This window comes from Epinephelus moara, chromosome 3 (genome assembly GCF_006386435.1).
Source record: "Epinephelus moara isolate mb chromosome 3, YSFRI_EMoa_1.0, whole genome shotgun sequence".
Taxonomy (NCBI): Eukaryota; Metazoa; Chordata; class Actinopteri; order Perciformes; family Serranidae; genus Epinephelus; species Epinephelus moara.
Window position 1 is genome coordinate 25312494 of NC_065508.1, and position 12229 is coordinate 25324722.

Sequence of the window (12229 nt, forward strand, 5' to 3'; positions counted from 1 at the left end):
TCAATGTTGTAATGAGAAGTGTCGTCTATGATTTTAACTCTGAGGATGAACTGAGATATCAAATTACCCTCGCTAAACACAGAGTATGTACACAAGACAAAAGAGCAGTTGGTCACTAATTAGCAGCATTCCTCGCTCCGGGGGAGAGCAGAGGGGAGGAGGCCCTGTCTGTGCTGTCAGCAAATGTGAAAACAGTGGGGGTATACACACACACACACACACACACACACATACACAGAGATGAGGAGGGGTAAACAAGTGTGCCATTCCTTGTTTTTCCAGGGCTTCACTATGGAGAGCATTTGGATGAATGGACAAAACTTTTGTGCAAAGAGCTGCTGCTGGTGTCCAATTTGGTGTGGAGTCAAAGAGCGGTCACGACCCCGGACAGGACAGAAGGGCGAGAAGATGGAGAGTACAAAAGCCCAACGATAGGTTTGGAGTGATTAGAAATCTGGAGATCTGAGGACTTCCAAAGCCTGTGGTCCCACTGAGTATTTTTAGCTATGAATAAAAATATCTGTGTTTTTAATGAAATTGTTTTTATATATTTATCAAGATCTATTGTCTTTTTACAACAGTCAGCTACTCTTGCTGCACACTTGTAGTATGATGCACATATTTGTAGCCTATATTTTAACATTTCTTTCTTATATTTTTGTATTTTTCTTAAATTTTCTTATATATTTGTATGTATATATTGTAGCATAATGTACTTTTTTTCTTGCATACTTCTCATTTCCATGTTCTTATCATTTCTCTATGCATACATACAGTATAAGAGCAGCTGTAATGTCTCCCAGTTTCACCTTGGGATCAATAAAGTATTATAAATCTGAATTCTGAAATTAAAGGGATGGATTATTCAAATTAGCTTTCATCACGTAGAATCACGTGTCAGAACTCCCCAATGTTTAAGACTTTATAGATGCCTCTCAGGCTTTCAACCGCATTAATTGTGAGAAAGTATTCCATAAATTGCATCGTAGAGGGATCCCTTAATGGATAATGAGAATTCTTGTTTAATGTGTTTACTACTCAGTATAGGAACCAGTTCATGTTACTAACAGAGTTCTACAGGGGCAGAATTTGTCTCCTTTTCTTTTTAATGTATACATGGATGACTTGTCCCAACAGTTGAATGCATGTAACACAGCGTGTATGGTTGGCAATGTTTGAATAAATTATCTTATGTATGCAGATGATTCGGTAGTTTTCTGCCCATATAGTGCCGGCCTACAACAGCTGCTGAAGATTTTCTCTAACTGTGGTGCTGATTTTGAAAATCAAATGTAACACCAATAAGAGCAACATCATGATTGCTGGAAGTAAAGAAGACAGAAAATTAGTATTTCCTGAATTCTTTTTTGTCTGGTGTTGCTCTGAAAGTGTAATAAGACTAAATATCTCAGCCATTATATTGTCAATGATTTATCTGATGATAAAGATATCCACAGACAGTGTCACGCGAGCTATTATGTTTGCTTGCAAATTCAGCATGTGTTCAGTTAAGTCTAGTTCACATTACACGATTTTCACCCCGATTTTGCGTCGCGGAGACTATCGTAATCTTTTGAGTGTTCATACCTGGCGACGTGTGTTTCTGTCATCGGGAGTCTCGTCAACTGCGTTATGACCTGTGTGTGCACACCACAAGATTTCTCCACCGAGCCTCACCGACAGAGCCCCAGATAACGTGGTGACGTCACCAAACTACGTTTTTTTTTTAACTTGGAGACGACACATCGTAAAGGCATGGATATTCTTCCCAATGTTGAATCAGATCTGCCTCCAGGGCCTGGGTCCAAACAGAATGGCTCCCCGTGATCCTATGGACGCCGCCATTGTTGTTGTTGCTTGCCGGCTTGTCAGTGTTGCCAGATCTTGGGAAAAAAACAAGCAACCAGGGCTATGGAAACAAGCCCAAAAGAAGAGACTGCAGTCCGACATACTATCATGCACTTAAATAACCTATTAGACGGATATATATAGAGAAAGTCGCCGTTTGGAGAACAAGCTCAAATAAGCAACTCCACTTTAGAAACAAAAAACCAAGACCTGCGACTACCAATATTTGTAAGCGACTTTACAAAAAAACAAGCCCAGAGTTGTAGCTAATAAGCGGACCTGGCAATCCTGCGGCGTGTCGTTGTAGCTAATAAGCGGACCTGGCAATCCTGCGGCGTGTCCTCCTCACATTTCTTCCGTCGTGGGACATATCCCGCCTCTCATTGGCTGATGGTCTTTGTCAGTCGTGTCACACTTCTCCAGTTTTCCAGCATGCCAGATATCCAGTCCCAGTCACAGACGAGGGGGCGACTTGCTCGTAGGCTTGTTCACACATGAGGACTCGTCGTGGCAGACTATCTGCCGACTCACCTCCGACCCAAAGTGGCTCTCAAGATCCTCTGCGATGTCACAATCACGGTGAAAATCATGTAATGCGAACTAGGCTTTAATGTGAAGATACCTCTTTTAGAGCATTTTGTGTTTCGCTGCATCTGCCCACTTGTGACGCTCCCACAGGAAGAGCAACATGCAAAGACTTAATGTGGCCTATAATGACAGCATGAGACTGCTTCTTGAACTTCCACAATGGTGCAGTGCCAGCCAAATGTTTGTAAATGTTGATGTGCCTACCTGCCCTGCCTTAATAAGAAATCTTATATATGCATTTATGTGCAGGCTCTCTGTCTCAGAGGCCAGGCCTTGGCTCAGTCAGGTTTTCATTGAGACTGTGGGGACACTGGCTTTCCAGCCTGTTTGTGGGTGTGGTTTATTGAATTTTGTCTTTATTATATGAACTTGCATAATGTAGTGTTGGATATTTCTTGTCTTTATGTATATATATATATATATATATATATATATATATACACATGTATAGGCCTATATTGTATTTATTGTGGTGTGTTTTTGTACATAGACAATTGTCTGTTTTTATGTGGTATGCTATGGATCTTTCAAGAAAAACAAGAATTTAGAGGAATTTCGAAAAAACACAAATGTTGAATTAGTGCCAATCTGAGCCTAAAATGAGCCCCTATTTAAGTATTTAATTTCTGGTGGACCCAGTAGGCTATGTGTTGTTGGGTGTTGGGTTTTACACTGTCTTTGGTAAAGTCTATGTAAATTCCATATTAAATCTATATAGCATTAGTGTCTGCCTCAGAATGAAATCCTGTGTCCACACAGGGATGTTAGTGCAGATACAGACCTCTTCATTAGCAGATGATTGGACTAAAGGAGCGTGTATGTTTTTGCGCCCCTGTTATCTCTGTTATATCAGTCCTGCTTGGCCCATCATCATCAGCAGGCCCATTTGTGCCTTTTGCGCCAGTTTGCTCCTCTCTGGCTCTCAGCGGGGCTCCTGCTGGCCCCTGACAGCTTTGTTTATCCCAAACGAAAGAGCCATTAGGGCACATTAGGGGCCGATGAGGATCCTCACACCCGCTGTAATGGGCTGCACACGCCATCAGTGCTGCACTAAAGACTAAAGACTCTGAGAAATAAAACAGGCGCAAAAGGGTCAAATTGAGATCTATAAGATTGTTGAGAAGTTGAGTGTTATTGCAAAATAACTTTTGCATCAGTTGCTGATAAGATAAGGAGCGCGTGTTTTTTGTTTTCTGTCAAAATCAATACCCTGAATTGGATCAGAGCCACGCTGATAAACTTTAATGGGAACACCGCGTGCGTAATATCTCCTGTATGTAGGTTATTTGGATGTTTGCTGCCCTGTAATGATCCGTCACCCCCGCTGCTCGCTGCTGCTCACACTGATGAGCAGTTTGGTGTGAAGCCTCCTCTGTGCGCGGCGCTGCGGGGCGGTGAGAAATCTCAAGCCGCCAGGTTGTCTGTAACAACAACGAGGAGAAAAGTTAGACACCATCTGTGAGAAAGGCAGCGGGGAGCAACAGTAAACTAATTAACAAGAGAAAATTAGATTGAGATTAGAACAACAACACCACCCATCCCTCAAGATCTACAGCATAAGCCCCATTATTATAGTGAGTGTCATACATCATGAATATTACAGGAAGTGCGAAGTTAGATTCACAATGCAGGCCTATAATGATCGCTATTATATTAATGTGACAGGGTCGTGGATGAACTCATATAAATTTAAATGTACAAATATTACAGTGGATGTTAATAATATTCACACAGTTGTTCAATAAAATCCATGCTTTATGTTTAATATTTTGTGTCATATGTCCTATATTTATTCACTTAAATTATCTATGCAAACCGCTTTCATTTTTCTTTTTTATCCTCTGCTCATTATTATTATTATTATTATTTATTGCTGTTTCTTGTATTTTTTTGGTACTTTTTTTGCATGCCTAGTTTTTTAAGTCTTTAAATTTTGAAATCTTGAATCTGACTCTTTCCCCTTGACTGCTGTAACACTGGAATTTCTCAGTTGTGGGATCAGTAAAGGTGTATCTTATCTTATCTTATCTTATCTTATCTTAATCATTGCCTATGAATTGCCTTTTGTACACATTTTTGTGCTGTTTCATATGTTTAGATTTTGCATAAAAATAGATTTTGTACCCCTAAATAGTTTTTGATTCTTATTGCTTGTGAATGCTGACTCACTGATTCATTTTTGTGGCAGACCTGTAACTTTTCTTTGTGGTATTAATATCAAAAAGACCTGGTTACACATAAAACAACAATATTTCTTTGAACATTTCTAATCCATAATTTATTAAGGTTTAGTTTTTGTGCATCCTCTCTGTAGGCTATATATAAGGATTAGTATTAGTTCATTTATTTGTGTGTGTGTTTTTTTGCGTCTTTTTATTTTTGGATCTGTGTCTTTGTCCTTTTACGTTTACTTTCTCTTTTTTTTAAAAAATACTTTGCAAAAATGGAAATATTTTTTGGAACTGCTCCTGCATTCTGTAATTTGAGCATCTGTTAATAAAAACAAATCTTTGCCAAAAAATAAAAACTATATTTCTTTGTTTCATCACACTCATATTCAGTGTTTCATTGTGTAATCATTGATGAAGATAGTCAACGATGAGTCCATCATTTGCAGTTGGGTAACATTTGTCACCCAGCAGGGATTGTGCCCTTCCTCCCAGCTGCAGCACGCACACACACACACACACACACACACACACACACTCCTCCTCCTCCAGGCTCCAGTGCATTATAAACCCCCTGACATCCTCTTGCTCTTTCTCAGCACCACTAGTCTTTCGCCTGCAGACACCGTTGCTCCATCCGCTGCAGTCCGGTCCTGCATATTAAGGGAACACACCTGCAGTCCTCCGACAATAGAGAAATCATTCGGTGTAATATCTACAGGAGAAGAAGCCGATAAAGATGAGTTCCGCGTGCCTGGTCCTCCAGCAGCCGTCCTTCAGCGCAGCACCGTGGTCGCGCCCGCTGCCAGTGAGCAGCAGCTCGGACACAAACGGCAGGTAGGCACCGCTCACTGACTGCAATTCAATTTCAATGAACAGGGTGCTAATGGAGGAGCTGTTAGCTAATGCTATACTCAACACACTGGCTGGGAATTAGCTACTGTAGCTTAATGGTAGTTTCAATCACTGTAGCGTTACGTTTCACAGCAGCTGCTGTTAGTGACAGATGGCGTTAAGTGACGCACATTAAAACACACCTTTATTTAATTTGCAGCATTTTGATAACACACAGCTGGGCTACATTTTGTGTCGAAGAAGTGTTTGCTGGTTGAAGCGAATAACACGGTAGCTAAGCTAACTGTAGGTAGCTAAACCAGAGTAGGAGTGGTTGCTAGGCGACAGGAGCAGAGAGCCATAGTTAGCTTAAAAGGCTAACTAGATGAAGCTAAGGGACTGTTCGTTAACGTTAACTTGCTTATCAGAGGAGGCTAGTGGCTGGGGTGTGACTTACTATGTGTATTGTGTGATTTATTAGAATTTTAAAATGTACCATTTGATGTTTCTAAGTTAAAAGTTGGAAAGGAAATCCTGGAGTAGAAAAAAAAAAGAATTTCTACTCTTGTCGTGCATGCTAGTTAGTTTGTGCCAAATTGTTTTGAGACATAGAATAAGTGATTTGACGAAATAATACTATTTTAAACTTAATTGTGTGGTTTTTATTTATTAATTTGCTTTGGTTGGAAGCGTTCATTGCACGTGATGTGCCCAAGGACCATCGGAAATTTGAAAATCCAACAATTATTTCTATTTATACAGTTGCTGGCGATGATAAAGATGTAATTTTGGTGATTTTTTTTTAAAGAAAACCTGCCTTCCAAACCTGTGCAGGGTTTTTGTAAAAAAATAAAAAATAAAAAAAGAAGGTAAAATAAATTTTAAAAAATACTAATATTTAAATTTGTATGCCTCTCCCAAAGCCAGATAAGTCCCTCCACAGTGCTTTAAAAAATTATTTGACATGCCTTCACCCTTTACCCAAACCCCTCGCCCCACATAAATAACAAACAGTCCCTAAATAAACTGTTCTCCTAAACAGAAACTCTGTTTATTAAAACTGAAAGTCACTACCAGGTGTTTTAGCACAGGTAATGGTAACCGGAAGAAAACTGCTTTTCCTAATTTACTTGAACAAGGGGATTTTTGTTGTTTTCACCAGTCTTGGATATGTGCTATCTTATTGATCTATCTGATAGTTTTATTTAAAAATATTTCCAACTCTTTGATTAACCAGATGCACAGGTAATATCACAGATGTATGTAACTCTCTGTTATGTGTTCACTCCCATCTGTAAATGGTTATTATCCACAAGGTGCTACTAAACAAAACTTCTCCCAGCAGTGTCTGTCGAGCTGTTTTTACAGTAGCTTAGGATCAGTTTGACTTCAAATTATGACTCCTATTTTAGTAGTTTTAGGATGTAATGAACCTTATGTTTCCCCCTCCTTGCAGCCAGACGACGCTCTGGAGACCGTGGTTATCCAGCGACAAAGATGGACCAGACCGATGCCCACGGAGCAAGCTGTCCTGTGTAAGTTAGTTTATTATCTTAGACTTTATATTTGCACTCTTCCTACTTTGTCTTGCAGCTGCTGTACAGCAGTTTCCATAAGGATGAATAGAGTTTTATCTAATCTTATCTTAGGTATGTTGAGAGACAAAATCTTTGACAAGGCAAACAAAACAAAATGTCTCATGATGCGTGTCTGTTCGGGGCTTTCCTGTGTGTGTTAAGGCAATTGAGGACGTCAGTCATGTGGGGTTCATCAAGAGCAGGGGGCAGCAGAGGTTGAGGAGCATGTCAGCATCAAGTGGTTTTGCCTCTATAAGGTCACGTTCAAACTGCCCTGTGTGGGAAATAAAGCAGGCCTTTAATTCATTTGAATGGCACCAGAGCATTGACGCCGCAGGGTTGTTGCAACTCACGACTCCCTGGCTGCCTCTGAAACACGTCCTATCCCACATGGCAGTGTAAAGGCTGCAGTTTAAAGTAAAAATGGTCATGAATAAATTAGAAGAGCAAGAAACCAAAACCTCTCGGCAGTTTACAAGGGTGACTAGAGGAGTAGCTGCTCATAATGTGTTTAGTTTTATTAGATTACGCTTATATAAAGACACACGTTGTGACATGTGTGTAGATGGCTGTCATCCTCCTTTCCAAGTCTGCTTTTGCTGACAGGAAGCTAACACACACAGAGTGACACCAGGGTGGGAATTTAACACCAGCCTGGTGCCAAATGATGGTTCGTTCTCAACATCAGCTGCATTGGCACGAGACCAAAAGGCGCATGTCGTCTTTTCTCCTCTGACATTTGGCTGGGTCAATTAGTTGTTATAATTATTATGAAATTATTTATGTTATCAGTGTGACCAGAATGTAGTGATAGAGTGGCACCCCTCCCCTAAAAGCTGCATTGCTTCCTGCTTGTTGGGGGAAAGATGCCAAAACGAACACCTCTGGGGAGAGAGCGGCTGAGGGGAAATTCCCACAGTCCCTCTGGAGAGCACACACCTCGTTACACAGCCGCTCCCTTCACACGCTGAGCGATGTGCCAGCTCATTGCTGCCTCAGCTTGTGATGTGTTAACGCTTTGCTGGCCATCTGATCGCCACTTGAGAGTTTAACGGTCCCATTTTAAAGGTTGTTTAAATGTCCAGGTCTTTCTACAGGTCGCAGTTTGGTTTTGCCTGACTTGCAGAGTCAGGGTCAAGGAGTATGACTGACTGTAGTTTCTTCCTCTGTGTTCTTTTTAGTACCAAATCACTCAGTAACAGTGATAGATTTTTTTTGGCTACTTGGGGGTGTCAGAAACAAGTTTCAGCAGTTGCAGAGCAACATTATTGTTCATTTGGAGTGATGTTTGTGTCTAATGCACTTATCCCGTTTGTCTCTGACTCCCTCAGCCTTACTCCAGACCCACACTGCCAGGCTGCCTCTCATCAGATGGGAAACCTCAGGCCTTCCAGCACCCTGTCAGGTCAGTATCCTTTCTGTCTCTACATGCTTCTATTCTTAAATATGAACACTGGCTTCTGTCAGCATAGATTTATGGATTATAGTGAAGAGTGCAGTTTGACTCTACTGGAGTTTGAGCTAAGCAGTATCTATTTTCTACAATTTTTTTTTTTTTATCGTTAAGTCAGAGGAATGCCTCACCCCCCAAATGACCATTTGTCTATCAGTTATTCACCTCGCATTACACTGAATTCATTAAAATTCAACCAACTTCGACAGAAGAATCCAAAAACTGAGAAATTCTTGATTTTTGGAAGTCATAGGGCTTCACATTTAACAACAGCAAAACCATATCAAAACATCCATTTACAAACTCACACTACTTGTGCGGTGTAATACAAGTCTCATTAATCCACTCATATGCTCAGTACTTTCCAAACAGACAGCCATTCCTGACAGGGGAATGAACCAAAACTGAAACGTACCCATGCTCTCTTTAGAGCCACACTCCGTTGACAAAAACATTAATTTTGCCTCGCTGAACGCTGGAGCTGCTTGTGTATGACTGCCTCGTTCGTTTGTGTTATTGTGTGACTTTAGTGATTCCAAACTAACCCTTTCAAACACTTAAATCACACATTAACACAAACAAACTGATCGAGGCAGCGGTAGACGAGCAGCTCCAGTGTTCTGCGAGGTAAAATTACTGTTTTCAGACTGGGTAAATGAGACTCGGATTATACTGCACGAGTTTTGGGAGATTTGTAAATGGATGACTGTCAGCCAGTTTGAGGGATGATAACATTTAAAAGGAGAAAGTTGTGAGTGGGACAATGGATCGCTTTATTGTGCGGAGCAAATTACAACAAAGAACCAGCAAAGACGACCTACCCACGAAAAGAAAAGAGACAGTATCATGAAAGCTACCTGTCGTATTTTTTCTTATTTTTATCATCTTATGTCGTGGTAAGAGTGATAACACATAGAAGCTATAGATACAAATACAGCTGTGCCTTAAGATTTTGGCTTGCCCGTTGAAGTTTGAAAACCACTGACCTCCATGTTTGTGGTTATTGGCACCTGATCATTAACATTACCGTGTTCTCGCTCTCTCCAACAGGCTGTTCTGGCCCAAATCCAAGTCATTTGACTATCTGTACAGGGACGGAGAGGCTCTGCTGAGGAACTTCCCCATTCAGGCAACCATCAGCTTCTATGAAGAGTCTGACAGTGAAGATGAGGATGACGAGGACTGGGAGGAGGACGGTGACTCCGAGGAGTGTCTAAAACAGCAGCAGTCTCATTTCACCTCATACAACTGAGTAAGAGGGAGCATCTCTGTCTTCCTGTGAAACGGCTGTAGAGACTGTAATCTGCATTTTGCCTGCATCGACCGTTTCTGCACACTTGATTGTTTTAAACTGCATTTTAAAAGGTGCACAGGACATTTTATAGATTAGAATAAACTCAGCAACGTGGTAGGTGACAAACAACAGAAGTCACAAGAGAACTAATCTACTGCTTGTTTTAAAAATCAGCATGATTGTGTTTAAAGATTGTGTCTGCCTGCAAACCTCCGTAACGGGTGTCAACAGTATGGCCCTCATCCTGTGTTGCCCACCTAGAGGTGTTCATAATCCAGCAACACTAGGGCAACAGATTTTAACATATAAGGGGAGGTGAATGTCGCTCAAATGAATGCATACAGTTACTCAGAATTACGCCGTCCCATTTCCATTGCAATCTCTGTGTAGTTGAATGGTCTCACATCGCCTGTTGTCTGCGCTGCACACAGCTGTGCAGCAGTATGCAGTATCTGCTACATAATGTTTTCTCAGTGTGTATGACGAGAGAGGAAAGCCACGCGTCACGTTCTCCCATATTGGGACACTATGTTATGTTTAAAGTCAATCTCAGGGTCTGAACCTTGCCAGTGTATATAGAATGTAATCTACGCACATTTCTAACTTATGTTGTACATTGTACATAACTTGTACATAAACACATGTTTACATCGACTTATTTTTTTTTATACATTTGTGCATCAGTCTCATTTTGTACTGTCCAATCACTGTCCAGACTGAGGTTGTATTAAAAAACTATTTGGGGAATAAAAATGTTTGTTCTCATCTGTTTTTTATCTTCATGTGGATTTATTGTGGCAAGAAGGTTTTCAACTTATCGCTCCTTACAGACTTTAGATGTGGATCCGCTGCTTCTGATTGGCTGGAGGGAGCAGAGGTCTGCTAAGAGGGTTTGAACAAAGAGAAAGAAGATCTAATTTAGTATTTTAAATACTATTATGAGGAAAAAGATTTATTTTTGAATGGAAAGGAACAGAGCAATTGACACTTTCCTGTTTTCTTTCCTTTTTAAAACATTTTGTTATGTTAGAGGGCATTATTGCTTCAAAGCAGGGGAAACTGAATGACAATAAGAAAAGATGGAATAGATTAAGGCCAAGTTAAGAAGAAGGATGATAATGATGTCATTATATAGTTGTTTTTGGTTGTTTGTGTGTCTGTGATTTTTTCTTTCCTTCTTTTACTACCATATGTCTGCATCAGTGGTTTATGATGTGTTACAGTGTGGTTGTGTTATTTGTATTTGTATTGTATGAATAATTCAAAAAAAAGGAGAGAAGAGAGGTGGAAGAAGGAAAAAATGAGGGGAGGCGACAGAGTTAATTCAGGAGTGGGAAACAAAAGCAACGAGAGAGACAAATGGGACCAAAGGGCAGAGAAACTGAAGAAGACGTGAAGGAAATTCACATTTAACTAGAAATGGAAAGTCATGTTGCATAAAATGGAAGCACTCAAGTACAAGTACCTTGAAAAAATGTCCTTAATTACATTCCACCACTGTGTATGGCCATGTACAAGTTGTCAATTTGGATCTGTAACATGCTGTGATACTTTAACGTGAAAACTTGAAGTGCCATCTTTGAAAATTGAAACGTTTTTGAAAGTTACTGTTAAACAAACCCTCCAAAAACAAAAACGTTCTAAAGTGTAGAAAGAGCCTGAAACATAAAAGCTTTTTTAAAATATTTTTACTTTAACGTCCCCGAAGGGCAATTTGAGATACAGACAGTAGCCATGAGTACAACAAAACAGACAGTACAACACATCACACACAGTTTCCAGTATCACACACTGTCAGGGGTAAATCATGGACATTAAGGGTCACTGCGGGTTAAGATAGGTGAGGACAGACGGGACAAAGGACGATCTGTAACGCTTTGTGCTGCATTTAGGGAGGCAAAACCTCAGCCCTGATGGAAGCATCTGAAACTCAACATGGAGGGGATGTTACCCGAGCTTTAGAGGTGACCCTCTCTTCATCCAGATACTGTAGGTTATGAAAAGTAACACCAGTGATCTCACAGCACAACTTCACTTTCATGATAGTCCTATCTACGTCAGAACCTGACTGTGATGGATTAACTGATGCACGGATGTACTTCCTGTTTCGTTTAGGTGATTATTGAATCAATCTCCACTTCCACCTTTGCTTTTATCTCCTGGACAGACTATACAGATTGTGTGTGCCTGGATGTAATTGACTTTTCCTCTTTAAAAGCCAGAATCAATACTTTATACTCGTGATACTCAACATTTGGGACCATGGGCCAAATCTGGCCTGTGATAGGGTGCCAGGTGGCCCGCTGGCCATTTTATAAAAATTTCAGTGAAGATAAATTGGCTCACACTGGTTACTTTATTGTACTTAATTGTACATAAATAAGGTGCCAGGGTGCATAAAAAGCATCGAAATATAGAGCTTGTTTATATACATTCAAAAGAGAGCCTTTCAGAGGATCCCCGAGAG

General features: G+C 40.5%; 1 protein-coding gene across 1 annotated transcript; it reads left to right on the forward strand.

Annotated features, from left to right (window-relative positions):
* The first annotated feature begins 5159 nt into the window (after window positions 1-5159).
* On the forward strand, window positions 5160-10509 carry LOC126383875 (protein ripply1-like). The gene is made up of 4 exons (XM_050034606.1): window positions 5160-5441; window positions 6895-6973; window positions 8347-8420; window positions 9519-10509. The coding sequence occupies exons 1-4, from the start codon at window positions 5344-5346 to the stop codon at window positions 9718-9720; spliced, it is 453 nt and encodes a 150-aa protein (XP_049890563.1). The 5' UTR covers window positions 5160-5343; the 3' UTR covers window positions 9721-10509.
* Window positions 10510-12229: the final 1720 nt, after the last annotated feature.